At 51.3% G+C, this 27,397-nt stretch overlaps 2 protein-coding genes across 2 annotated transcripts in view; both read left to right on the forward strand.

Annotated features, from left to right (window-relative positions):
* The first annotated feature begins 9,500 nt into the window (after positions 1-9,500).
* Positions 9,501-11,534, forward strand: LOC146808637 (uncharacterized). The gene has a single exon (XM_085623672.1). The coding sequence runs from the start codon at positions 9,501-9,503 to the stop codon at positions 11,043-11,045; it is 1,545 nt and encodes a 514-aa protein (XP_085479798.1). The 3' UTR covers positions 11,046-11,534.
* Positions 10,228-27,397, forward strand: part of LOC146808638 (uncharacterized) — a 261,011-nt gene continuing 243,841 nt past the window's right edge. Inside the window, exon 1 of the mRNA XM_085623667.1 lies at positions 10,228-11,369. Within this exon, the coding sequence (XP_085479793.1) occupies positions 11,338-11,369 (32 nt within the window). The 5' untranslated portion in view covers positions 10,228-11,337. The remainder of the gene's footprint in view (positions 11,370-27,397) is intronic.

Here is a 27,397-nt window from a genome sequence, read left to right on the forward strand (position 1 = left end):
TAGGGGGAGCGGCTCCGATCGAGTGAGGCTCTTCCCAAGGCGGGGGCGGCTAAGCAGTCCTGGTCACGGCCCAGGGAGGGACTGGGGCACAAGGGTCACAGCTCCGGCGAGGGAAAGGACACCACAGTCCAGCAGCAGGCGAGTGAAGATCAGGTAGAGCCCAATGGTCCTGGGGCTCCGTTCAGGGGGCAAGCTCAGTTCCAAGCCCTTGGAGATCGTTTTGGAAAGCACAAGTTTTGAAAGTAAAAAATAAAGCAAAGTCTTCAGCAACAGTTTCTCTTCTCCCCTTTGGCAGCAAGGTCACCACTGCAGGCCAATCCCCCAGGACAGGGACAGTCTTCCTCCTACAGCTTTCCCGGTGCCTCCTCCTCAGGCAGAGATTCTTCTTGGTCAAAAGCGGATCTAGTTTCTTAGGAGCAGGGCTCCTACATTTATACAGCAAATCTTTTGTTCTCCCAGGCCAGGGGGGCCCTTGCCTAGTCCAGTCCGGTTTCTGAGCACTTTGTTTACGTGATGCAGGCTTCTTCTTTCAGAGTGCAGGGCAGAGTCATCAGACGCTCCACAGGGGGCGGAGCCGGCATTGAGGTGGCAGAGCACTGTCCTATTCAGAGCCTAGGAGTACTCCTCCCCCCCCCATCTACCTGTTGATCGTCCTACTCACCACCAGGCTACCTAGCCCTGCCCATCTGGGTTCCCCCAGCCCTGTCACTCATACCAGCCAGACATCAGATACACATCACGCAGAGGCGGGCTGAAATGTTTAGGCAAGCAAAGGCCAGCTTTCTAAAAGCGGCATTTGCAAACGCGGAATATTAAAATAAACCTTGGAAAAAGATGTACCTTATTATTCCGAGTTCAGGCATACTAAACTCGATCTTCTACCATGTTCCCTGGGTCGGTTAGGATCATAGGGTGTAACAATCCAAGCCGCCCATACTGGCCTATGAGAACAGGGTAGCCTTGCAGTAGTGAACAACAAGATGGCGGTAATTCACTACTAGGACTTGCCACGCATCTAGGCTTGTCCTACCTTATGCTTACAACGCACCCTGCCCGTGGGCCTACCAGAGGGGTGACTAACATGCAGCTAAGGGAAGGTTTTAGGGACCGGCAAGTGTGGGCACTTGTCAGTCAGCATGTCAGTACCAGACTGCACGCAGGTTCTGCGATGGCAGACCTTAGACATATTTTACCGGCCGCTTCTGTGGGTGGCACGACCAGTGCTGCAAGCCCACCAGCGGTGTTTGCATTTACATGCCCTGGCGCTCCTGGCGCACTTTACTGGGGTCTGACAGTAAATCAAACAATCCAATCATGGAATCCAACCAACATATACAATTTACATAGGGAGCACTTGCACCGCGACACTGGTTGGCAGTGGCACAGCGCGCTGAGCGGCCAACACCATAAAAACACACGAGGCACAGCGAAAAAAAAAGGATGGGAGACGCACGCCAAGGTGCCAGGTCTAACATTCCTCCACTTGTGCAGAAAGAGCATTGCCCATGTTTTGAAGTGGCCACACAACCCCTATGCAGGAGGGCCCCTCCCTCTCCATAGGGAATCATTGGAGAGTGGTATAGATGGGTGCTAGAATTAAAGAGGGGCCGCACAGACCTATGCAGGAGGGCCCCCTCCCTCTCCATAGGGAATCATTGAGACTGTGGTATAGATGGGTGCTGGAATTAGGGAGGGGCCGCAGAAGACCTATGCAGGAGGCCCCTCCCTCTCCATAGGGAATCATTGGAGACTGGTATAGATGGACGCTAGAGTTAGGGAGGGGCCACAGAAGACCTATGCAGGAGACCCCTCCCTCTCCATAGGGAATCATTGAGACTGTGGTATAGATGGGTGCTAGAATTAAGGAGGGGCCGCACAGACCTATGCAGGAGGCCCCTCCCTCTCCATAGGGAATCATTGAGACTGTGGTATAGATGGGTCCTAGAATCAGGGAGGGGCCACAGAAGACCTATGCAGGAGGGCCCCCTCCCTCTCCATAGGGAATCGTTGAGACTTTGGTATAGATGGATGCTAGAATCAGGGAGGGGCACACAACCCCTATGCAGGAGGGCCCCCTCCCCCTCCATAGGGAATCATTGGAGAGTGGTATAGATGGGTGCTAGAATTAAGGAGGGGCCGCACAGACCTATGCAGGAGGCCCCTCCCTCTCCATAGGGAATCATTGAGACTGTGGTATAGATGGGTCCTAGAATCAGGAAGGGGCCACAGAAGACCTATGCAGGAGGGCCCCCTCCCTCTCCATAGGGAATCATTGGAGACTGTGGTATAGATGGGTGCTAGAATTAAGGAGGGGCAGCACAGACCTATGCAGGAGGCCCCTCCCTCTTCATAGGGAATCATTGAGAGTGTGGTATAGATGGGTGCTATAATTAAGGAGGGGCTGCACAGACCTATGCAGGAGGCCCCTCCCTCTTCATAGGGAATCATTGAGAGTGTGGTATAGATGGGTGCTAGAATTAGAGAGGGGCCACAGAAGACCTATGCAGGAGGCCCCTCCCTCTCCATAGGGAATCATTGAGACTGTGTTATAGATGGGTGCTGGAATTAGGGAGGGGCCACAGAAGACCTATGCAGGACGGCCCCCTCCCTCTCCATAGGGAATCATTGAGACTGTGGTATAGATGGGTGCTAGAATTAGGGAGGGGCCACAGAAGACCTATGCAGGAGGCCCCTCCCTCTCCATAGGGAATCATTGAGACTGTGGTATAGATGGGTGATAGAATTAGGGAGGGGTCACAGAAGACCTATGCAGGAGGCCCCTCCGTCTCCATAGGGAATCATTGAGACTGTGGTATAGATGGGTGCTAGAATTAGGGAGGGGCCACAGAAGACCTATGCAGGAGGCCCCTCCCTCTCCATAGGGAATCATTGAGACTGTGGTATAGATGGGTGCTAGAATTAGGAAGGGGCCACAGAATACCTATGCAGGAGGCCCCTCCCTCTCCATAGGGAATCATTGAGACTGTGGTATAGATGGGTGCTAGAATTAGGGAGGGGCCACAGAAGACCTATGCAGGAGGCCCCTCCCTCTCCATAGGGAATCATTGAGACTGTGGTATAGATGGATGCTAGAGTTAGGGAGGGGCCACAGAAGACCTATGCAGGAGGGCCCCTCCCCTCCATAGGGAATCACTGGAGAGTGGTATAGATGGGTGCTAGAATTAAGGAGGGGCCGCAAAGACCTATGCAGGAGGCCCCTCCCTCTCCATAGGGAATCATTGAGACTGTGGTATAGATGGATGCTAGAGTTAGGGAGGGACCACAGAAGACCTATGCAGAGGCCCCTCCCTCTCCATAGGGAATCATTGAGACTGCGGTATAGATGGATGCTAGAGTTAGGGAGGGGCCACAGAAGACCTATGCAGGAGGCCCCTCCCCCTCCATAGGGAATCATTGAGACTGTGGTATAGATGGGTGCTAGAGTTAGGGAGGGGCCACAGAAGACCTATGCAGGAGGCCCCTCCCCCTCCATAGGGAATCATTGAGACTGTAGTATAGATGGATGCTAGAGTTAGGGAGGGGCAGCACACATAAGGACTGGTTGCTTTATGAGGTATGTGGGGAAAACTGCATGTCGTGGCATGATACAATTTGGGGAAATACAGTAACCAAACATGACTAAGTAGTTATAAGGCTGAGAACTTTTATGCAAAATGAATAGAGATCAGGCTAAGAGTCGGTTTGTGCAATAAAAAGGCAGCAGGCATTTAAAGTCTTGCTTTAGTTTTTAAAATTTCTGTTGAGGTTTTCCCAATAATTATAATTATTCTGATACACATAATTAGTAGACAAATGAGGCATAATAAATAATCGTATGCTGTAAAATACCAATTATTGTGTGTGCACGTTGTGTCCAGGATTCAGGGCGGGCGCCAAGGATAGATCCAGTGTAGATGAGAGGGCTTCTGACAGAGTTCTCAGACTCCTGACGCTCCCATTCGAAAGAGGAGTGAGAGACGCCTGTTGTTCTTCGTTTCTACAAAAATAGAGTGTTACGTATACTTCCTCTGGAGGCTTAGGAAATCTAACTGGGTGTGCCCCAAAATTAGTAGGGATCACAACTTGGCGATACCTTGTTACCTTATCACACAATCTGTGTCCATCATTGCGGTACCTCTCTTGCTGGCCAATACTCTCTTTATCTCTTTGGATGGACAAACACACCAGCAAAGCCTCCTTCAAGGTCACTAATTCACATCTACCAGCTGCCGTCCCTTGCCCCTCGCTGCCGGTCCTCCCTCTGACCCCCTCCTGCCCCTTTGTTCTTGAGCCCCCTTCCTCCCATTCTCTTGTTGCTTTCCCAGTTTGACCCCTCCATGCTTCCCTTCTCCAAACTCTCAAAGCTCTTCCATTAATATCCCACAGAGGACCTCATCTCTTTTATGTCCCTTTTGTCCATCATCGTCTTCCTCATCCTCTTTAATTCCCCTCAATCACCTCCTTCATCCCCAATCATCTCCTTGCTTTTGCCTCGCACAGCGAGCACTGCTGAACCCCGCCTTTCCGCAGGCTCTCCCAGCCCAACGTTCCACCATCTTTGTGCCCCTTCAATCCTCCTCTTCCCTCCAGTGACCCTGGCTCTTCCCCACCTTCCTCTTCTCTCCTCTTTTGAGCCCATCTGTTCCCTTCAAGCAAAATAATTGGGTCCTGGTTCATATCCTGCTCCATTTGATTGGGATTCATGCCATCCTTTTGCGCCTATCCCTATCCCACCTTTCTGCTGCTGCTCACATCCTCTCACCTTCTCTTGAGGGACCTCATACCCAATCTTGAAACTTCTCCCTTGTCTTGCTTGTCCTCTCCGGCTCCTCTATTCCCATCGCCTTCACCAGCCCTTCCTGCAGCATTCTCTTGACCTCAACCATTGCTTACTGCCTTCTCTGCTGCTCTCTCTATTCTTTCCTGCTTTTTCTCCAGACTTTTGATCACAAGTGTCATTAGCGTGCCCAGGCAGGCTGGCCAGCCTTCCTTCCTGGGGCTGCTGGCTCCATCACACCGCCTCCCTCTGTAGTTAGCCTCTAGGCTGCTGCCTTTAGACCGCCTTCTCAAAGACCCCGTGCTGTTCCGTAGGTTCCCTTCACGCCCTGCAGCGAGTATGAATGGCGCAACACAGGGAGACTGCACCCCTCTCCACCCATGAAAGGAAGGTGGCAGCAGCCTGGCAGGCACGCAACGCTCACACACACACACACTCCTGCTGACTCGAGTCACCTTTGAGGAATTCAACTCTCGCTGTCTCGACTTGAGAGTTGCCCCAAGCGATCTGAGTCTTGCACAGTTGCCTTAAAATGGTCAAATATTACAACGTGGGATGAGATCGTGTCAAGATCTATGGTGACCCCTCATGCCACAGTACAAGGTCCCTTCTTGGAACGGTTTTTGCCCTCAAGCTGTGCTCTGGAGCTGCATAATTTACATGGTCTTTGGTGGTCAGCTTGTTCTCTTTGATTTTCATTAAACCACTTAATAATAATTCATAGTCTTTATTGTAATTAAAATCCTTACAATATACAGGAGTCGTAGTAAAATAACGGCGCTTCAGAAAAAACCTGAGCAATGTGCGAGGGATTAGAATAAAAATGTAGTGCATAATGAAACATAAATTAAAGGAACAGGAGTCAAAACTGCAAGTGCGGGTGGTGCAATATAGATTTAGGATGTTTGCTAGTACTAACCCCAATTAGGAAAGAGTCTGTTTTCGTGTGGAGGAAGGCTGAGGGTCGAGGTGCTGGGGCGCAGGGTTGGTTTGTGTTCGGAGATGTTTGTGCGCCTTCCTTTCTGAGGGTTCTCTCTATGCCTTGGATGTACCTCACAGTTCGAGAAATTGATCTCTGGTTTGAGGAATTCAAGCGGCCAGAATGGCTTCTCTGCAGGTTCTATTGCGGGCGCAGCCGTCTCCCTCCGCTTAGAGTGAGGGGGCCCCTGGAGCATGGGGGCCCCCCCCCGCACCGGGGGGGCTGCGGGGGCCTGTGTTACGCCCCTGGACTGCACTCCCCTTGCAGGTTCTATTGCGGGCGCAGTATTTTGCGCAGTATGTCTAGGGGGGTCTCGCATAGGCAGATAGTGTGGACCAGGCTTCCAGTTGCGAGGCCACATAGCAGACAGGTCGTGTCCCCTTCTGACCGCAACCAGGGCCCGATGTGAGGTTGCGATGGTAAAGTGCCCAAGCGGCAAGATAGAAATCCGCTTTTGATCCTAGGGCTTATAGCTTCGCCCAGGTACTGCTGGGGTCTCAAGGTCTTATGGCTGTTTGGTATGGTCGAGGCGTGAGAGCGTTTTGCTACTTCTGCCCTCTCTTCTAGCGAGACAGGGTGGGCATGTTTATTGTGGTACCTGATTTCCTGGTGAACCTGTTTGGTAGAAAGGGATGATGGGATTTAAATTGGCCCAGTCGCTTAGGTGCTCAAGTGGAACCCCGGCGTAGTATGTTGCCTCGTTATCAATGAGGGCTATCTATCAGCCTGTGGTTCCTGCTTTGAGTTTATTTCCTCCTTTAACAATAGGAGAAATTGTGGATCCTCTCCAGGAGGCTGGGATTGATCCCCCTGCTAAGGTGTGATTGAAAAGTGACACCATAGCTTCGGCCTTTTTTGTCGGGTCTGTTTCATATATTGCCTGGCGGATGCTGTTTGGACCAGGGGCCACAGTGTTCCACCCCTTGATTATCTGCCGCTGCACCTCATCAGGCGTGATTGTGAAGATGCCGCACACGTCTGGCTCCACCTCGAGTTCGCTCTGAAGTCCGGTCCCGGGTGATCATACGCCGAGTTGTACATGATATATCTGGAGCAGCTTGTGGATTAAAGTGGGCGTGCAGGAAAGTGGCCCAGGAGGCTTCCAGGATGTCTGAACCAAGCTTCCTGTGAGTGGGTTTTTTCAAAGCGTTCACTGTGTGCCAGAACTTATTCGAGTTGTTGTGCTTAAGGTCCCAGATGAGCTTTGCCCAGAAGGTCTCTGTATTTTGCCTCTTGATGGCCCATATTGCTTTCCTAAAGTCCCGTTTGGCTGCCTTCAAGCTGGCGCATTTGGTTCGTTGAGTGGAAAGCGTCGGACTGCTCTTGGGCTCTATGATCTTTCCATTTCAGTTGTTTGTGTGCACGTCTTGTACAGTTTTTGACTATTCAATATGATGTGTCCGCACTGCTCCTTTGCTGGATTTACTTTTGTGGAGAACTGGTTTGTGTAGGTGCCTGCGAATGCCTCCCATTTATCTTTGGCTGTGCCGTGGTGGTGTTGAAAATTTTGCAGATGGCACACTGCCTCCTGTACCAGGTTCCTTATTGTTTCACAGGAGCATTTCATTATTTTTAAATTGATTGAAGATATGGGCACTACTATTTCTACTGTGCACTTATTCTCCGTGGGAGTAAGGGCAAATTCCAGCTCCTCGGGTGGATTATCACTTTCGGGCTTTGACCCCATTTTAAAGGAGAGAACTGAGTGTAGTAGGGGAAGAGATACCAGGGTGTAGTCTATTAGTGAGCTTCCAGATTGAGAGTGAAATGAGAGGGCTGGGGGGATGTCTCTGTTGGTGCGGCCATTTAGAACACGCAGCCCCAAATCCTGACCAGGGTTCGGCCCATTCGATCCTCTCTCCCTGTGCTGATTTGGATTTGTTTGGGGATACTCACTCCCGTTCCTGAGCCTCAGTGACTTCGCTACTGTTGGAGTGTCCGAGCAGCTTCATATTGAGGTTCCCTGTCACTATTAGTGGGGTGCCTGGATGACGTCCTTCCAGTTTGATGATGTATCTATCAGCTTTTTTATAGCTCCCCATGATTTTTCTGTGCTGGTGGCACGTAAATGTTTATCAGCACGAGGCCCTGTTCCTTCCCTTAGTTACAAGAGTTAGAAGCAGTATCTGGAGTCTGTTGTGTTCTGTTGAGTTCTTGCTCCTCACTTTATGAGTTGTTGATAAATATACTCCTAAGCCACCTTTCCATCCGCCAGAGTTCGGGTCTTAGGTGGCCGGGATCGAGGCATGAGTAAATCCTGGCATTAATAAATACCGGAATTGATATTGGTTCTGGTGCCCAATTTATGATTGAGAATATGTGGAAATAACTCAGTGTTTCAGCGTCACTGATCTTGTCCTTCAGACCAAGGATATTCCACGAGCAGAGTCTTAAGTTGTCATGAAACCACTTACTGATAACATATTTTTCTCTTCTATCCCGCCTTTTGATAAATGTGAACTCTAAAACATCCACAATATGTTTTCAAGCAAGCTCCCTGTGACCTTGAAACTGACCTGGGAATGTCAACAGTGTTAACCAGGTTGGGGTTTGTATATTAGATCAGATTTTCTTGTGTGGACAGCGGAGTTTACTTTTTATGTGTTTGACTCACTGCTCAATATCAAATGCTTATTTGTATGTGTTAAAATTCAAAATTATGTCAGTCAAAAATGTACACAATATGATGTTTCTGGCACTGTGGATCTTTCAGTGTTGAGTCTAAGAATCTGTTAAAATGGACTTTAAAGAATGAGCAGGGTTTGCAAGTTGTACTGGTTTCCTGTCACATGTGATGGTAAGTGTATCAGTAAAACGCACTATCACCTGTGAGAGATCCTGACACTGAATAGGCGTGTGTACCTAGCCCTGCCTATGGTACGTTTGGTAATTGAAAAGCCAGTTCTTTAGCTTCTTGTGGAATTCAAGAAGAGAGGAAGAGGCTCTGACGTGGAGAGGGAGGTTGTTCCAAGCATTAAGGAGCAATGTAAGAGAACGCTCATCCTCCTGATCTGGTTCTTTCTATGTGTGGGTATGGTTGCAAGTAGGAGTCCTGCAGAGCTGAAGTGTTAGGATGGGTGGTGGAAGGAAATGCAACTGTTCAGGTAGGTGGGGCCTGAGTTGTGGTGTGCCTTGAGTGTGTATGTGTGTGTGTGTGTGTGTGTGCAGGCTGTTCAAGTAGTTAGGGCCTGACTTGTGGAGTGCCTTGAATGTGAGTGTGTGTGAGAGTGTGTGTGTGTGTGCATCTATATCTCTGAATCAGAGGGAGCCAAAGTAGACCCAGAATCCATCTTTTCAGGATGTCCAGATCAGATGCATTTGCATTCACTTAATCTAAATGAAACTTAAATGTCAAATCAGTGGTTATCCCGAGAATGTGTCTGGGACTTGTCCCTTCCGAGCCTACATGGTTTCCACTGCTCTTACAAGAGAATGTATTCAGCATAACATCCTGAAGTAATTTGTGTTTTCTCTATTCTACAGGGCATGGACATCAAGTAATGAAACTGACATTCAGACTCTACTGGTACCATCTGAGGTGCTCTCCAATGACTTTGGCACCAATTGCACTGAACAGAAAACACCGTAAAACAAAACATAAAGAAATAACCGGTTGGCAGCCAGCAGAATCTATCGGCAAATAACACAAATCAAGAATGAACTAAAAGTGTACACCAATGTTTCATTTTTTCATATCGGCTGGAAACGAGTCATAGGGCACACCCTATTGAGAACCTATCAGCAATGAGTACGGCCCAGAAAAAACACACTGATGAGAAACCTTATGCATGCACTGAATGTGGGAAATGTTTCAGGTACCCATCATTAATGTATAGGCACCAGCAAAAACACACAGGTGATAAACCACACACATGTTCTGAGTGTGAGAAAAGTTTTAGTTTCCCATCGTTACTGTATAGGCATCAGCAAATACACAAAGGTAAGAAATCATATTCAGGTGATGAATGCGGAATGAAATTCAGTCAAAAAATCAAATTAACCCGACACACACAAAAACATGTGGGTGAAAATGCACAGCTGTGCTCAGAATGTGGAAAGACTTTCAGGTTCCCAGAAGCATTGATTCAGCACTTTCGAATTCACACTGGAGAGAAACCATATACATGTTCTGAGTGTGGGAAGAGTTTTAGGACCCGATGGTCATTTGATACACATCAACGAATACACACTGGAGAGAAGCCATATTCAAGTAAGGAGTGTGGAAAGTGCTTCACTCACCTTTCAGGACTAACTCAACATGAACGAAGACACACTGGTGAGAAGCCCTACAAATGTAGTGAATGTGGAAAGAGTTTCAATTCCTTAACATCATTGGGTCGTCACCTGCGGAAACACACTGGTGAGAGACCATTCGAGTGCACCGTGTGCTGGAAAGGTTTTAGAGAACTGTCATCTTTGTACACGCACCAAAGTATACACACCGGTGAGACCCCATTTGCCTGTACAGAGTGTGGGAAGGCTTTCCGATTAAAAGCAACATTGCAGCGACACCAGTGGAAACATACTGGTGAAAAACCATATATATGTACAGAGTGTGGGAAAGGTTTGAGTGACCTGTCATCACTGTATAATCACCAATTAATACACACAGGTGAAAAGCCATTTCACTGCAGTGAGTGTGGGAAGGCTTTCAGGTTAAAGACTTCTTTTCAGCAGCATAAACAAATTCACACAGGTGAAAAACCATACTCCTGTTCCGATTGTGGGAAAGCTTTTAGATTGAAAGCATGTTTTATGCAACACCAACAAATACACACAGGTGAAAAACCTTATGTATGTTCAGAATGTGGGAAAGCATTCAGATTGAAAGTATCATTGCAGCATCACCAGTGGAGACATACTGGTGAAACTGCATATACATGTATTGAGTGTGGAACCATGTTCAGATTTCAAAGATCATTCCAGCAACACCTGAAAATTCACAAAGGTGTAAAACTGTTTGCATGTTCAGACTGTGGGAAGTCTTTTAGGTTAAAGGACTCTTTCCGGAAACACCAACAAATGCACACAAGCGAGAAACTGTACAAATGTTCAGAATGTGTGAAGGCATTCAGATTAAAAAGCTCTTTTCAGAAACACCAACACATTCACACAGGGGAGAAACCATACACCTGTTCAAAATGTGGGAAGGCTTTCAGATTGAAAGAATCATTGCAGTTACACCAATGGAGGCATACTGGTGAAAAACCATATAATTGTATTGAGTGTGACAAGAGTTTCAGTAGGCCAGCGTCATTGCATATACACCAGGTGACACACAGGAAATGAACTATGTCAAATTACCAAGATCTGTATGTGAGCTGTAGATCACAGTGTCGTACTCTGGCAGGATAGCCTTAGCCCTGCGTCCATCTGATTTATAAATTGTGCACTAATATTACTTGTATTAATAGTTCTACACAGTGAAAAACTGCAGTATAAAATGCTATATAAACAAGCATTGCCAAAGCTAATATGTCTGGGATGCATTTTATAACCCAGAAATACTGTGAATTTCAAAAGTAATCAACCGCACTGAATTTGTATTTCAGAAGAAACCCAGCCGCAGGAGAGAAGATAGATGTGTTGTATATTGGTTGCTAGACATCAAAGGTTGGTACTTTGTTATGCCTTGAAATGTATTTTTATTTGTCCTTTAATTGAAACAAAATGTTTAACTGTGAAAAAATTATTGCTTTTTGTACACAGTTCATGCACAGTACAAAGAACTTAATTTGAAATAAATTTTGATTAGTGGGTCTGCTTTTGGCTATAAAACAGTCCATTGTGCACTGCATTAGAGCAGCTTCATAGGAGGTGGATTGATGAACCAAGCAGCCATAGGATGAGTTGAGAGATGTATACCTACTCTTATTTCCTGCAGAGAGTGAGTTCAATCTCTGAGCCGTTTAAACAGTCGGACATGTCTTCTGGTTTGAGATTTGTTGCAGGTTGTAACAAACAAGTAGAGCTAGCCTGGAATGACGTGCTGTCGATGGATTGTAATAGGGAGTTTTTGTTAAAGAAAGTGGGCCCTGAGCCTTGAACAGCAAGAAAAGCCATAGACTTTGCTAGAAGGTGAAGCTTTAGGCCTCTGGTAACCATTATAGAGCTTAGAGGGCGGTGAGAAGTATGACCTGGAATAGTTTTGCAGCTGCGTTCTGGGTTCTGTATCTTCATAATTACTAGGTGAACTGCTCCAAGCTTTATATCGTTCATGTTGTCTAATAGGGAGAGCCCCGGGCTGGTGGTGATTGGCACTTTTTGATGGAATTTTAAATAATAGACTATTTAACATAGACATCTCATCCTGTAAATTGATGCCTTTGTAACCTGGTTCAATTGAAGTGCCAGCAGGAGGTTGATATTCATATCACAGCTAAAATCCTTGCTTGGAGTGTCGGGCTAGGAATTGGGCTCATTTGACCAGATAGTGTGGGGGGGGGGGGGTTGGGCAGGGGCCAGGAGGGGGTTTACACAAGCTAATATCTCCGTTTTTGATGTTTTGGTTTGATGTCATTTCTTCGTATCCACATCTCTTTATCTGCTAGGCATTGGCCAATGGCACATGACTAGAAGTTGGATGGGCTTTAACCTTTAGTGTAATCCTGTGTCATTCACCTGGTTGTAGAAGTTGAGTTTGAAAGAGGTGATCAGCTCATTTAGTGGTCTCCGGTATATGTTGATGGGGAAGATAGTGAATCCATGGGATTCTCCAGCAGCCAAGGGAAAATAGTTGGACAGAAAAGATGGAGAGACTGTTAGAATGGAACCATCACAGTAAAGAAAGGATCCCAATTGATTTGAGTCTCTGCAGCAGAGTCCCACTACACAATTACGGTCCACTTTAGTTTTGATGTGCCCCATGTAACGATGAGTTCAAAAAGAACAATTGATGGACAGAATGCAGAACAATGTCATACATTCACCCCAGTACAGAGATCTGGGCCTAAATCCATTGTTTTTTTGCTCACCATGCCACTCCAGTTTGGACCCAGCCATATGCAAATCAGTCTTGACCCTGCGCCCAATGGGAACAGTCCAGCACAAACTGCTAGGCCAGGTCCTCCCTGGACTGGAAACAAGCATCCTAGGACCGGTTTCGGGCTTTCAGCCCTCATCAGCCAGGATAGCTTGACCCCAGTGGCATGGAGAGTATGGGACCCACATCTGGGCATACCCGTCTCAATCGGGTGACAAATGCAAAAAGAACAATTGATGGACAGAATGCAGAACAATGTCATACATTCACCCCAGTACAGAGATCTGGGCCTAAATCCATCGTTTTTTTGCTCCCCATGCCATTACAGTTTGGACCCAGCCATATGCAAATCACTCTTGACTCTGCGCCCAATGGGAACAGTCCAGCCTGAACTTTCCCCCCCTAAGTGCGCCGGGTATGCCCAAACGTGGGTCCCGGGTTCACTGTGCCACTGGATTCAAGTTATTCTGGCTGAAGAGGGGTGAAACCCCGAAACTGGTTCTAGGATGCTTGTTTCCGGTTCAGGGAGGACCTGGCTTGGCAGTTCAGGCTGGACTGTTCCCATGAGGCACAGGGTCAAGGCTGATTTGCATATGGCCAGTTCTAAACTGGGGTGGCATGGTGAGCAAAAGAATGTTAGATTTAACCCAGATCTCTTGACTGGGGGTGAATGTTTTGATTTGTTCTGCATTCCGTCGATCAATCGTGTGTCTTTTGCCTTGTAATGATGAGTGCAGATCCCATGCTCCTGCCTGGGGAAGTCCTGTATGGGTGTTGTCAAGTAATTATTCTCCTAATTGTAGCCATATTTTTGTGCATACATATCTCTTTCAATCTACTTTACAAGGAGAGGACTATCGCACATTGGTCCATATGCAGATGGCAGTGTTGGATCGTAACCTATAGAATAGGTTTGTTGTGGGTAATTTTAAGTTCTCCAGTGTTTAGGCCAAACTGTAGCAAGCAGCTGATATATCTCTGCGGTGGCAGCTGAGCTGTGGACAAGAAGTTCCTTTAAAATATTCAGAGGGCAAACTCTTCGTAGGCAATGAGGATTTTGACCCTCACTCTCAATTGGACGATGGGTTTTATATGGATCCTTAAAGCTGTGGACAAAGTCGATACTCTCCTCTTCCTGTTTGCCAAACTGGACACGGAGAGCCTAAGACAGCCGCCCTGCAGCTTCAGTGATAAATGCGAAACAGGGATACAATCTGGACTCTAGAATACCCTCTGGAGGTTAATGCAGCATACTAAGTGAGTGAGTGAAACAGTGCGAAGGCAGAAGAATGTGTTGATTCTGCCTTATGAAACTCAGATACCCGTGATGCTTGTGCGTATCTTGGGTGGAGAGATCTTTATTAGGACAAGGGGCACCTGAGCACTCCAGCGGAGCAAGGGGAGGGGGCGACACTGGGCAATAGCATCACAATCACTGGAGCACCCCCATCATGAGGGTGAGAAGATCTGAGGGCAGAAGCTGATTATCTTAACCATGAGCGGAACATGGACGGAGTTGAGATTGAAATTCCAAGCAGAGGAAGCCATTTGCAGAACCGTCTCTGTAAAATAACTTACTGAGGTTGGCAGCTGAAGGATGGCACTAAATTTGAAAACTTTATATGACTGAGACAATCATTGAAGGACCAAGTCATACAATGGGAGAGACTGGAGCTGAGAAGCATTGCTGCTGCAGAGAAACGGGGGATGTCCCGACCCCTGTGTCACAAGCAGAAGCCACCAAGTGGGATTTGTTATCCCTTTCATTCAGAGCTCTGGTGCTCTACTTATACCTGCTAGTCTGAGGGGCAGATTTACAGTAGGTAACATAATCAGCCCCAGAAGAAACGAAGATCTGGTGATGGGCAGAGACACATGAGAATTGATGAAACACATCTGTGGCATTCATGGGGGAAATCAACCAAGGGAACTGAGAAGACGCAGGCAACTAGTGCCTGGAAGTGGAGTAAACCCCTGAGGCGATCAGACGTATCCTCTGATCCCCCCAAACCATGATCCCTAAGTGTTGGCATCCTGACAACAATACTTCTTGAGAATCTTCCAATTTCCCTGATAAGAGGCTCACCCTCCAATGCACCTTGCTGGCGAGTGCTGCTGGAGATAGCAGGGCTGGCTGCGGAATCAGAAATTGAAAGATGGGCCCGAGGGAGTCACCGGGGCAAGGACTGAACAAGTTTTATATCCAGAGTCTAATTATGACTACTAGATGATACGCTCTGGGTGTCAAAGAGACGTATACTTAAGGCTGTCACATATAGATATTATTTTCTCTAGTTAGCCATGTGTTCCCTTGTTCATTTACTGGTAAAGGGGTTTGGTCTTCCGGTAGGATCTGGCTGCTAACCATCTTTGTGCTTATGGTTGTACACTTGTTTGAGATATTAGCAAATTTTGCAATACAAAACCTGCTCAAACTTTACAGTGGTCGCTAGGAGCAAAGACTTCTATGCTAAGGGGGACGATAGGCGACTCCAAGATGCACCGTGGAGCCCCATGGTGATTGAAGTTTGATATGGAGCAAGGTCCAATACACTAATATCCCCCAGTGGACACTTTGTATGATCCTGCAAGGGCGGGTTTCTTCCTGGTCTCTTTAAATGTAGAGTTTGAACCCCCTGTAAAGAGGTGAGCAATACTGAAGTGGCCGCATAAAAACTAAACTGATGTCGCCTTCATACAAGAAACTGTCCTATTGGAAAAGGATGCTAGATTGCTCAGGTCATATTGGTATCCAAGACAAATTCACACCCACAATGCCCCCAAAACCAGGGCACTCTCAGCCCTTGGAGACTCTGACTGCCCTTTAATCCTGACTCAACATCGAGAAAGAAAACTGGGAGGACAGCAAAGAAAAAGGGCCAGCCAGATGTTATATATATATATCTATACATATGTGATACCAGCCTCGTGGCGTGGGTCCTCCCGACCAGCCAGCTACCCTGCAACCACGCTGGACCTCGATGTTACAGACTCCCGGCCCCCGTGGGCCAGCATCCCGAGGGCCGGCCAGATCCCCAACACGCAGGCCTGGCCGAGGGAGGGCGAAACCCCCCCGAGAACCAGACCAAGAGGCGCCGACCCGGACACACCTCTGGTCTCTTCCCCGAGGGAGGTCCGACCGACCACCAGGCTTCCGGTGAGCAGGCGCCTCGCCCGCTGGGTGTCTGGAGTCCCTCCGGGACCCACCTGAACAGATCAAAGGACCAAAACCCCGACACCCCGCCCCCAGGACCAGACCCCTCTCCGCGAGGACTCCGGACTTCAAAGAGGAGGGGGAGTATAACAAGGGGTGCTGAAGGGATGGGGGGCAGAGAAGACCTGGACTGACGAGAGCCTGCTGATGCTGTCGCGGCTCCTCAAACCCTGAAGCATCTGAGCCCTGCTGACGCTGTCGCGGCTCCTCGAACCCTTAAGCATCTGAGCCCTGCTGACGCTGTCGCGGCTCCCCGAACTCTGAACCATCTGAGCCCTGCTGACGCTGTCGCGGCTCCTCGAACGCTGAACCATCTGAGCCCTGCTGACGCTGTCGCGGCTCCTCGAATTCTGAACCATCCGAGCCCTGCTGACGCTGTCGTGGCTCCCCAAACTCTGAACCATCTGAGCCCTGCTGACGCTGTCGCGGCTCCCCGAACTCCGATCCATCTGAGCCTGCCAACGCCGCCGCGGCTCCTCGAACTACGAACCTCCGGTGCCTGCTGAGTGACTCGCGGCCCGCTCCTCCAAGAGAACCGGCAGAGATTGCCGAGAGAAGCAACATCCCCTCAGCTCGAGGATTGAGAGCTGTGCGCCGGGTACTCCGCAGAGACACTGATCCAAAGACTGTCCCGCTACCCCTTACCCCTCATCACGAGACCACTGCCGCTTGTGGCACTAATTCTGCGCCTGCCTTCCGGATCATAAAGATCCCTAACAACCTATGATAAAATCTATTATCCTGCAAAGAACTACTGCGTGGTGTCCCTCTATTTGAAGAGAGTAGTGCAGCGTGTGCGATCCTAGGTACGAGACCCTTCCAGGAAGGGCCTCCCCGCTCTTGCTCGGCCGAACTCGGGGAGAGGTGGGCCTCCGGGTGGTCAGGAACGTATCCCGCAACCTCCCGGGGAAACGCTTTCCAACATTGGTGGCAGCGACGGGATCCGAGCCAACACCTAGTGATCGTGCAATAGACGGCTAACGCACTACCCAGAAGAAATGGAAGGAGAAACTTCCCTAGGTGCCGCCGGCACCAACCCGAGCACGACATTCTGAGAGGACCAGTTGGAATCTTATACGCACCGAGAACTGAAACAATTTTGCAAAGACCTTGGAATTGCTACCACTGGACTAAGCACGAAAGAGGACTTCCAGGAAGCATTAAGAACCTGGGTCGAGGCGGGGACCCCCCAGACCCAAACAGAAGGAGAGCCTCCTAACGAACCCCGAAGTAGCCCGGGGAGGAACGGCGCCCCCGAGGGGGGCCTATCCCCAGAGGAAATAGCGGACCGAGAAAGAGGTCGCAACCACGAACTAGAACTAGCAAAATTTAAAATCGAAGGAGAGATAAAGCTGGCCGAAAAGAAGCTGGCGGTAGAACAGTTACGCCTACAAGGAGAACTTGAGGAAAAGAAACGACAAAGAGAACACAAAGAAAGAAAACTCCAACTAGAGCACGAACGTAGCCTGAAGGAGATCGAGCTCAAGGCTAAGAATGCAGAGGTCAGTCCCCCGGAAACCCGACCCCCTTCCGCCAACGTGGAACTAAAGGTCCACATCCCCAAAGATGTGGTGAAAGAATACTATAAGAACGACGACATCCAGCAATGGTTGAAAGCCTACGAAGTCGCCATGACCTCCCACCGAGTCCCGCAGAAAGACTGGGGGGCTGGGCTGTGGGGCCGGTTCCTGAGCGAGGGAAGAGATACCCTGCTGGACCTGCCTTCCACGGTAATGAACTCCTACAGTCACATGAAAGAGGCCCTAGTAGCCAGATATGGGCTCACCCCTGAAATGTACCGGCAACGGTTTAGAGACTGCAAGAAGATACCCGGTACCCCCTGGGTGGAGTACGTGAACTTTTACAGCCGGGCCTTGGACGGGTGGATCAAGGGCAGCAAGGTCTCCACCTTTGAGGAGCTGTTCGACCTGATCGCTTGGGAACACTTGGCCGCTAATTGCTTTGTAGAACTACGCCAGCACCTCCTGGACAGCAAACTCACAGACCCTCGAAAACTGGCCGTCGAGGCTGACCGGTGGGTAAACACCCGGGCCTCCCGGGGTCCCGTGGGAGACTACGGCCGCCACAGTCAGGGCCCCCCCCGCCAGAGGGGCGGAGGGAATCAATGCCGGTCAAGGGAACTTCGGGGGGATCCCCACGCAGCCCCCCCAGAGGACAACCTCCACCCTTTCCAGCTCCACCTCCAGCCAGCACCGGGCCACCGGGGAGGTCGGGGCCTCGCGTGAGGATCACCTGTTTCCGCTGCCAACAAACCGGACACTATGCCAGTGACCCTCAATGTCCCATGTACCAGCGAACCGCCACCACAACCCCGCCGGCTCGACAAATGGCCTCCGTAGCCCTGGGGGAAGAGATAGAAGACTCTGAAGAATGGGAACCAGCCGCCATGGCCTTGGTCTCCCTAGGGGACCGGGAGATGGTCGCCGGAGCGGCCCTGCCCGCTAACACGAAGAAGTACCGACAGCAGGTGACGGTCAACGGTCACCGCATCGAGGGCCTCCGAGACACGGGGGCGAGTGTCACGGCGGTTCATTGTCACCTGGTCTCCGAAGATCAGATCCTGCCCGACGCCTTTTGTCCCGTCATATCCTCAGACAATTCCGAGAGCCTCTGCCGGATGGCTCTGGTTCCCTTCGAGTGGGGGGGAGTCACCGGCAAGTTAAGAGTGGCGGTACAAACCTCCCAGCCCGTGGACTGCCTCCTGGGCAACGACCTTGAGAATTCCCCGTGGGGACAAGTGGAACGAAGAGCCCATCTCGAGATGATGGGCCTACCCAAATGGGCATGCGCCACCACGCGCTCGATGACTCTCAGAGTGGCTTCCTCCGAGGAGGGGAAGACCGTGCCGCGGAGCACCGCCACCATCCCCGAGGTCCCGGATGCGCCACCCGAGGCCAACGACCCCCTTCCGGACGAAGTGACCGTTCCCGACGAGGGGTCCGTGCCCTCCGACCCCGAGCCCCAGACCGAGTTCGAGGACCTGCCAGAAATAGCCCAGTGGCGCTGCGAAGGAGGCCCCTCCCGAGAAGAATTCTGCCAAGAACAATCCACCTGCCCTTCTCTCATTGGACCCCGACAACAGGCCGAGGCCCAAGCAGCAGGCGACCAGACTGGCAACCACTGGGTATACTGGGAAAACGGCCTCCTGTACAGCGAACAGAAGTCGGCCGAGTTGGGATCGGCCCGAGTACTAGTGGTACCCCTGCGCTTCCGAAGTCTCCTCCTGGGCCTGGCCCACGATGTACCCCTGGCCGGACAATTAGGCCAAGATAAGACCTACCAGCGACTCGTCACCCACTTCTATTGGCCCAAGATGCATCTAGAGTATTGTACAGAATTCACGGCCTATACGATCCTTGGAGACTTTAACCTCCATTTGGAGGATGAGAGTAACTCAGATTCTGCAAAACTACTGGACACTATGGAGGCATATGGACTATCTCAACTGGTGACAGCCCCAACTCATGATGCGGGGCACACCCTGGATGGTCTCTTTTCCAGCCACCCAGATTTGGTATTTTGTGGGGTTGAATCTCTCCCATGGACCGATCACAGGGCAGTGTTCTTTAAGATTGGCCTAAATTTGAGAGTAAGAAGTGATCCTCAAAAGCCCACCAAGATCTTTTTCAGGAGATGGGGTAAGGTCACTAAAGTGTCTCTGATGGAGGCACTGGGATACCCCTCCCCTATCCTGGAGGAAAATAATGATACTGCGGTCACCCAATTTACCAAATGGTTTGGGGACGCCATCAATCAGGTTGCCCCTCTTCAGTCAGCTACCCAGAACAGGCGCCCGCCGGGCTCCCCCTGGTATGGCCCGGAGCTGAAAGTACTGAAGGTAGAGTGTAGGCGACAGGAACGGTTATGGAGAACGGACTACAACAGGAGCCATAAGTCAGCCTACAACCAGGCCCTGCACAATTATAAGCTGGCCATCAGGAAATCTAAGCAAGATTATTTCTCCCGCAAGATCTCCGAGGCCGGAAACTCCTCTAAAGAACTTTTTAAAACGGTGTCCTTCCTGTCTAGTCCGCAGCAGAACAACCAGTTTAGCCCGGATCAGTTTTTTTGTGACCAGCTTGCCTCCTTTTTTCACACTAAGGTTACTGCTATCTATGAGGATCTATCAAATACTCTGGGATCGCCTACTTTGGATTTTCAGCAGGAGCCGCCTATTTGCAGGCTGACCACTTTCGATCCCTTAACTAATAAGGAGGTTCTGACACTATTAGGCTCCATAAAATCAGGTGCCGCCTCTGACCCATGCCCTCCGCACATTTTTCATCTGGTGGCGGATAGGATAGTGCCATGTCTTACAATCCTAATTAATCAGGTACCTTTCCAGCTGCCTGGAAGGCTGCCTGTGTTAAACCCCTCCTCAAAAAGGCCTCCTTGGACCCCTCTGAACCTAAGAACTATCGCCCCATCTCGGGCCTTCCTCTGATGGCTAAAGTTGCTGAGAAGGCTATCAATCAACAACTGATGGGGTACCTGGATGAAAACACCCTGCTGGATAGGTCCCAGCACGGTTTTCGGCCTAGGCATTCCACAGAGTCTGCCCTCTTAACTGCAGCTGAAGGGATTCGGGCGACAGTAGACAAAGGGGGGCGAGCTATTCTCGTCCTTCTTGATTTGTCTGCTGCGTTCGATACTGTGAACCATAGGGTGCTGATTCAGCGCCTCCAGGAGGTGGGGATTGTAGGCCGAGCCCAGACTCTGCTCTCTTCCTTCCTGGAAAACAGAACCCAACGCTTAAATTGGTCTGGTCTACATTCGGACAGCTTCTCTCTACCTTGTGGTGTCCCCCAGGGTTCAGCCCTTTCCCCCTCCTTATTTAACATTTATGTTAAACCCCTGGCCAGCTTGGTTAGGAAGCATGGTTTCACGTTGGTGTCCTATGCCGATGACTCACAGCTAGTGATATCGGCTGTTGAGCATCCTGAACAAATAGCGGCCAAATTCCACGCCTGTCTCTCCGATGTGATGTCATGGATGCATCGGAGTTTTTTGAAAATAAACACCGAAAAAACAGAAGTGATGGAGTTTGGGAAGGGGCCATCGGTCTGGAACTCCTTCTGGTGGCCTGTGGCAGCCGGGCAATGCCCCCTTCCAGTCACTAAGGTGAGGAATCTGGGGGTGGTTTTTGATCAAAAGCTGAATATGTCAGCCCAGGTCAACAGCCTTACGTCCTCCTGTTTCTTTCTGCTCAAGACTCTGCGGAAGATTCTTCCTTATATACCTCTGACATTACAGAAGACTGTGATGGCTGCTCTTTTCATGTCCAGACTGGACTACTGTAATGCCCTGTTTCTGGGCACCGACAAATTTCAGGTCAGAAAGCTTCAATCTTTGCAGAACGCCGCAGTTCGTGTTATTCTTAATTTACCCAGGGGTTGCTCTACCTCTGCAGGAAGGAATTCCCTCCACTGGCTCCCGGTTCAACAGAGAATCGAGTTCAAGGCACTTTGTTTGGTGCATCGGGCTCGTTTTGGCGGGGGCGCGAATGATGGGACTGACCGGTTCATTCCCTATACTCCGCTCCGTGCTCTGCGATCGGCCAACCTTGGTCTTATGTGTATCTCCAGATTCAATCTTGCCAGATGGGGCGGGCGCTCCTTCGCCATCTGTGCAGCAAGACTATGGAACCAATTGCCTGTCGAGTTGCGCCTACAACCTAGCTATGTCCTTTTCAGAAAATTACTCAAGCATCACCTATTCCAGGCTCAGCTGTAATCTACTCCCCTGTAAGTCATTCACACCACAGCGCCAAGACACCACATGGTATTCGAGCGCTTTATAAACCTTTTTATACTTATACTTAAGATGCGTGCAAATGTGGAGGCCCACTGCAAGTCCTGCCCCACATGCCAGGCCAGCGGAAAGAGTGGGGGGAAGCGCAAGGCTCCGCTGCAACCCTTCCCAGTCGTCAGTACCCCTTTTGAGCGGGAAGGGATCGACATCGTGGGACCACTGGACCCCAAGACAGCCCAGGGCCACCGGTTCATCCTCATCCTGGTGGATCATGCCACCCGTTACCCCGAAGCCATCCCTCTCCGTACCGTGACGGCCCCCGTAGTAGGCCGGGCCTTGATGGGGATCTTCTCCCGCGTGGGGTTTCCCCGCGAAGTCGTGAGTGATCGGGGTACGAATTTTATCTCCCGATACATGAGGTCCCTCTGGCAGCAGTGCGGAGTATCGTACAAGTTCACCACCCCGTACCACCCCCAAGGGAACGGCCTAGTCGAACGCTTTAACAAGACACTGAAAGGAATGATCATGGGCCACGCGGAACCCCTACGCCGGAGGTGGGACGTCCTCCTCCCCTGCCTCCTGTTCGCCTACCAGGAGGTTCCCCAAAAATCCCTGGGGTTCAGCCCATTCGAACTGCTATATGGACACCCCGTCCGGGGACCCCTGAGCCTGGTCAAGGAAGGTTGGGAAACGACCCCCCGGGGGACCCCTCCGGATGTGTTCCGATACATCTTGGCGCTCCGCAACCAGACCCGGAAATTCCGAGAACTCGCAGAGGCGAACCTCGAGGCTAGTCAGGAAGAGATGAAGCGCTGGTATGACCAGAATGCTACGCTGGTCGAGTTTCAGCCGGGCCAACAAGTCTGGGTCATGGCCCCGGTGAAGCCCTGCGCCCTCCAAGATAAATGGACTGGACCCTTCAAGGTGGTCAAGCGGAAGAGCCAAGTCACCTATCTCATCGATGTGCCGTCCCCACGGAACCCCCTCCGGGTCCTCCACATGAACCGCCTCAAACCCCACTTTGTAAGGACAGAATTGAGTTTGCTCCTGGCCACCGACGATGGGGCCGAAGAAGACACCGTGCCCCTTCCAGACCCCCTGGGGGCAAAAGAGACCGATGGTTCCGTGGAAGGGGTGAGACTATCAACCTCCCTCACAGCCCAACAGTCCGCCGACTGCCGCCAGCTCCTAAGGCAGTTCGCGGACCTCTTCTCCCTAACCCCTGGGGTCACCAACTGGTGTGTCCACGACGTGAACACCGGCGACAGCCCGCCCGTGAGACACCGGGCCTACCGGGTCCCTGATCGGGTCCGAACCTGCATCCAGACCGAGGTGGCAAAGATGCTGGCCCTCGGGGTGATTGAACCCTCCGACAGCCCCTGGGCCAGCCCGGTAGTCCTGGTTCCGAAAGCAGCTACCCCAGGCGTCGCCCCCGAACTGAGGTTTTGCGTGGACTACCGAGGACTCAATGCGGTCACCCGAGCGGACGCTCACCCTATCCCCCGTGCCGACTAGCTCATTGACCGCCTCGGGGCCGCTCGCTACCTCAGCACCTTCGACCTAACGAGTGGATACTGGCAGATTGCCCTCACCGAGGGAGCCAAGGAGCGCTCCGCCTTCTCCACCCCGGATGGGCACTACCGCTTTAGGGTGATGCCGTTTGGAATGAAGAATGCCCCGGCCACCTTCCAGCGGCTGGTAAACAGGGTCCTGTCCGGACTAGAGGGGTTCAGCGCAGCGTACCTCGACGATATAGCGGTATTCAGCTCCCAATGGACCGAACACCTCCAGCACCTCCAGCACCTCCGACAAGTCCTGCTGGCTCTGCGCCGAGCCGGCCTCACCATCAAAGCCAGCAAATGTCAAATTGGGCACGGCTCCGTAACCTATCTGGGGCACCAGGTGGGAAGCGGGCAGGTCGCCCCCCTCCAGCCAAAGATCGACGCCATCTTGTCCTGGGAACCCCCCACAACCCAAACAAAAGTCCGGGCCTTCCTGGGCCTCACCGGGTACTACCGGAGGTTTATTAAGAACTATGGCAGCATTGCAGGCCCCCTCACAGAACTAACCTCCAAAAAACACCCCAAGAAAGTACAATGGACTCCCTCCTGCCAGAAGGCGTTCAACACCCTAAAAACCGCCATGTGTGCGGCTCCGGTGCTCAAAGCACCCGACTACGGCCAGGAGTTTGTGGTCCAGACGGACGCCTCGGAACACGGCATCGGGGCAGTCCTCTCCCAGTTCGACGACAAGGGCATAGATCGGCCCATAGCCTTCATCAGCCGAAGATTGCTGCCCTGAGAACAGCGGTGGAGCACAATTGAGAGAGAGACCTTCGCAGTAGTCTGGGCCCTCAAAAAGCTACGGCCCTACCTGTTCGGAACACACTTCCGAGTACAAACGGATCACCGACCCCTGCAGTGGTTGATGTGAATGCGAGGGGAAAACCCCAAGCTGCTACGCTGGTCCATCTCCCTCCAGGGGATGGATTTCACGGTGGAACATCGCCCCGGGACGGACCACGCCAACGCGGACGGCCTGTCCCGATTCTTCCTCTTCAGCGAGGAGAACTCCCAAGTGGATGGGTAGTTCTCCCCGCCTTTCAGCTGGGGGGGGCCCGTGTGAGACCGGCCTCGTGGCGTGGGTCCTCCCGACCAGCCAGCTACCCTGCTGCCACGCTGGACCTCGATGTTACAGACTCCCGGCCCCCGTGGGCCAGCATCCCGAGGGCCGGCCAGATCCCCAACACGCAGGCCTGGCCGAGGGAGGGCGAAACCCCCCCGAGAACCAGACCAAGAGGCGCCGACCCGGACACACCTCTGGTCTCTTCCCCGAGGGAGGTCCGACCGACCACCAGGCTTCCGGTGAGCAGGCGCCTCGCCCGCTGGGTGTCTGGAGTCCCTCCGGGACCCACCTGAACAGATCAAAGGACCAAAACCCCGACACCCCGCCCCCACGACCAGACCCCTCTCCGCGAGGACTCCGGACTTCAAAGAGGAGGGGGAGTATAACAAGGGGTGCTGAAGGGATGGGGGGCAGAGAAGACCTGGACTGACGAGAGCCTGCTGACGCTGTCGCGGCTCCTCAAACCCTGAAGTATCTGAGCCCTGCTGACGCTGTCGCGGCTCCTCGAACCCTGAAGCATCTGAGCCCTGCTGACGCAGGCGCGGCTCCCCGAACTCTGAACCATCTGAGCCCTGCTGACGCTGACGTGGCTCCTCGAACGCTGAACCATCTGAGCCCTGCTGACGCTGTCGCGGCTCCTCGAATTCTGAACCATCCGAGCCCTGCTGACGCTGTCGCGGCTCCCCAAACTCTGAACCATCTGAGCCCTGCTGACGCTGTCGCGGATCCCCGAACTCCGATCCATCTGAGCCTGCCAACGCCGCCGCTGCTCCTCGAACTACGAACCTCCGGTGCCTGCTGAGTGACTAGCGGCCCGCTCTTTCAAGAGAACCGGCAGAGATTGCCGAGAGAAGCAACATCCCCTCAGCTCGAAGATTGAGAGCTGTGCGCCGGGTACTCCGCAGAGGCACTGATCCAAAGACTGTCCCGCTACCCCTTACCCCTCATCACGAGACCACTGCCGCTTGTGGCACTAATTCTGCGCCTGCCTTCCGGATGATAAAATCTATTATCCTGCAAAGAACTACTGTGTGGTGTCCCTCTATTTGAAGAGAGTAGTGCAGCGTGTGCGATCCTAGGTACGAGACCCTTCCAGGAAGGGCCTCCCCGCTCTTGCTCGGCCGAACTCGGGGAGAGGTGGGCCTCCGGGTGGTCAGGAACGTATCCCGCAACCTCCCGGGGGAACGCTTTCCAACAACATATATATATCTCCATCCATCCCGAGTGAAGATAGAAATGCATTCTATGCTGCTCTATTCTCCAAGATCACAGATTTTGCAGGAGGCGCAGTGGTGATGGGAGAAGACTTCAATATAGCTTTGAACATCAGCCTAGATAGATTGTTTAACACATCTGGCTCTCCACACCCCCCTGATTCACTGACGGAGGCATGGTGGACTTTGGGTTCTGTGATGTGGAGAAGTGTGGCTCAATTGTTAGAGCGGCAGACCCTGATGCAGAGGTCTGGCCCGGACCAGGGTTCAATTCCCGCCTCGGCGGGTCTTGGGCTCAATTACCCCGGACCCGATAATTCTCGCCTCGGTGCCTATTCTAATCATGGGTCCCACTCTGCAACTCTGGGCAATAGCTTGATTAATCTCCACAACAGCCCCAACAGCGCTAGGATGCCTTGCTTCACCTTGGGGGTGCCCAGGAGTGGGCACTTCACAGGGAACGGCCAGGAAGGGTTCCACAGCGGTATGTGCACAGCGCCTGAGAGATCCTTTCGGGGGGGTGCGGAGCGCTATATAAATGCACTACGTTCACATTTACATTTGCATGTCTGGCACATGCAACATCCCTATGAGAGGGACTACAAGTTGTATTCACATTTACACTGTAGAATGGATTTTGTTCCTCCGCTATCCAGGGACATTCTTTCGCTTGTCTAGGATAGCAAAATAGGTTCAGGGGCCTATACTGACCACTCCCCGGTCACTGTGTCACGAGGCAGGCAGGCAGCAAATCCCGTTAGAAGACAGGGGGCCCTAACAAGCGAGTACCCAGGCTGTCGTAGAGGTCTGCTGTCGTTACTTTGAAGAGAATAGATTTCCTTATAGTACAGATGTATTCAACAGAAGTTGTCTTGTTATGTTATATACATTTGTAGAGCGAAGCGGTTACCCGGGGGTGTCCTGACGCTTAAACAATCTAATCACAGGAAGGCGTGCAGCCCCTAATTACTAACAAGCATTTACAATGCAATGGTCTCGGCATTGGTAAAGTTAGAGCTATTGGCATTGCTCATGACATTATTTTTGTTTATGTTTTTGTTTTTAAAACATTTAAAGAAACGGCATTGTCATGAGCAATGCCAATAGCTCTAACTTTAACAATGCCGAGACCGTTGCATTGTAAATGCTTGTTAGCTGATGGTCACTGCTCAATACCTGGGCATGCACCCTTTTTTAGTGGGAAAAACTTAAATAAAACATATAATTCCTGCACTGTAATATAAGGTTTAAACGTACTACTGTAACCAACTGGTTTCACCTGCCCCTACTATGTAGGCAAAAAGAGTACTTTGCAGAGGTGTCAACTAATTCATGAGACCTTAACTCCACGAACACCTACTTCACAGCAGGGCTTCGAGCTAACAAAAACAACCCTCGTGTTCGCAGCGGAGGGTGTCACATTACAAACCCTCACAACCAACTCATTGCCTTCTACAACCAGGTAAAAGTAATCTACACATAACTCACAAGGCTGGGGTCAAAATAGTACAATTGCTAAAATATTTAAAAAATGAAAATATAGAAGCGACTTCCTAGTACGGACTTCAAACACCACTGTCCAGATGACACCCAGGGATTAGCTTTCTGGCTGCAAATAAACAGAGCAGGTAAGGCGTAGGGCAAACATCCGGGCCTGTGGCGGGAGCAGGGCGCAGCTGCCCATTCCCAGCCAATTAACCACTTAGGGAGCAGCTGTGAAGGCACCCCCGGGGAGCCGCCGGCACCAGACCCCGGCCGTCCGCAGGTAGCGCTGCAGGGCGCCGAGGCGGAGACTGGCACCGACGGTGCACGCTCCTGCATGCCTTGCCCTGGG

The sequence above is a fragment of the Triturus cristatus genome, chromosome 8, assembly GCF_964204655.1.
Source record: "Triturus cristatus chromosome 8, aTriCri1.1, whole genome shotgun sequence".
Lineage (NCBI taxonomy): Eukaryota > Metazoa > Chordata > Amphibia > Caudata > Salamandridae > Triturus > Triturus cristatus.

What these genes read in the sequence shown, in the direction of transcription:
- LOC146808637 (XM_085623672.1), top strand. Translation starts at nt 9,501, where the DNA reads ATGAGTACGGCCCAGAAAAAACACACTGATGAGAAACCTTATGCATGC.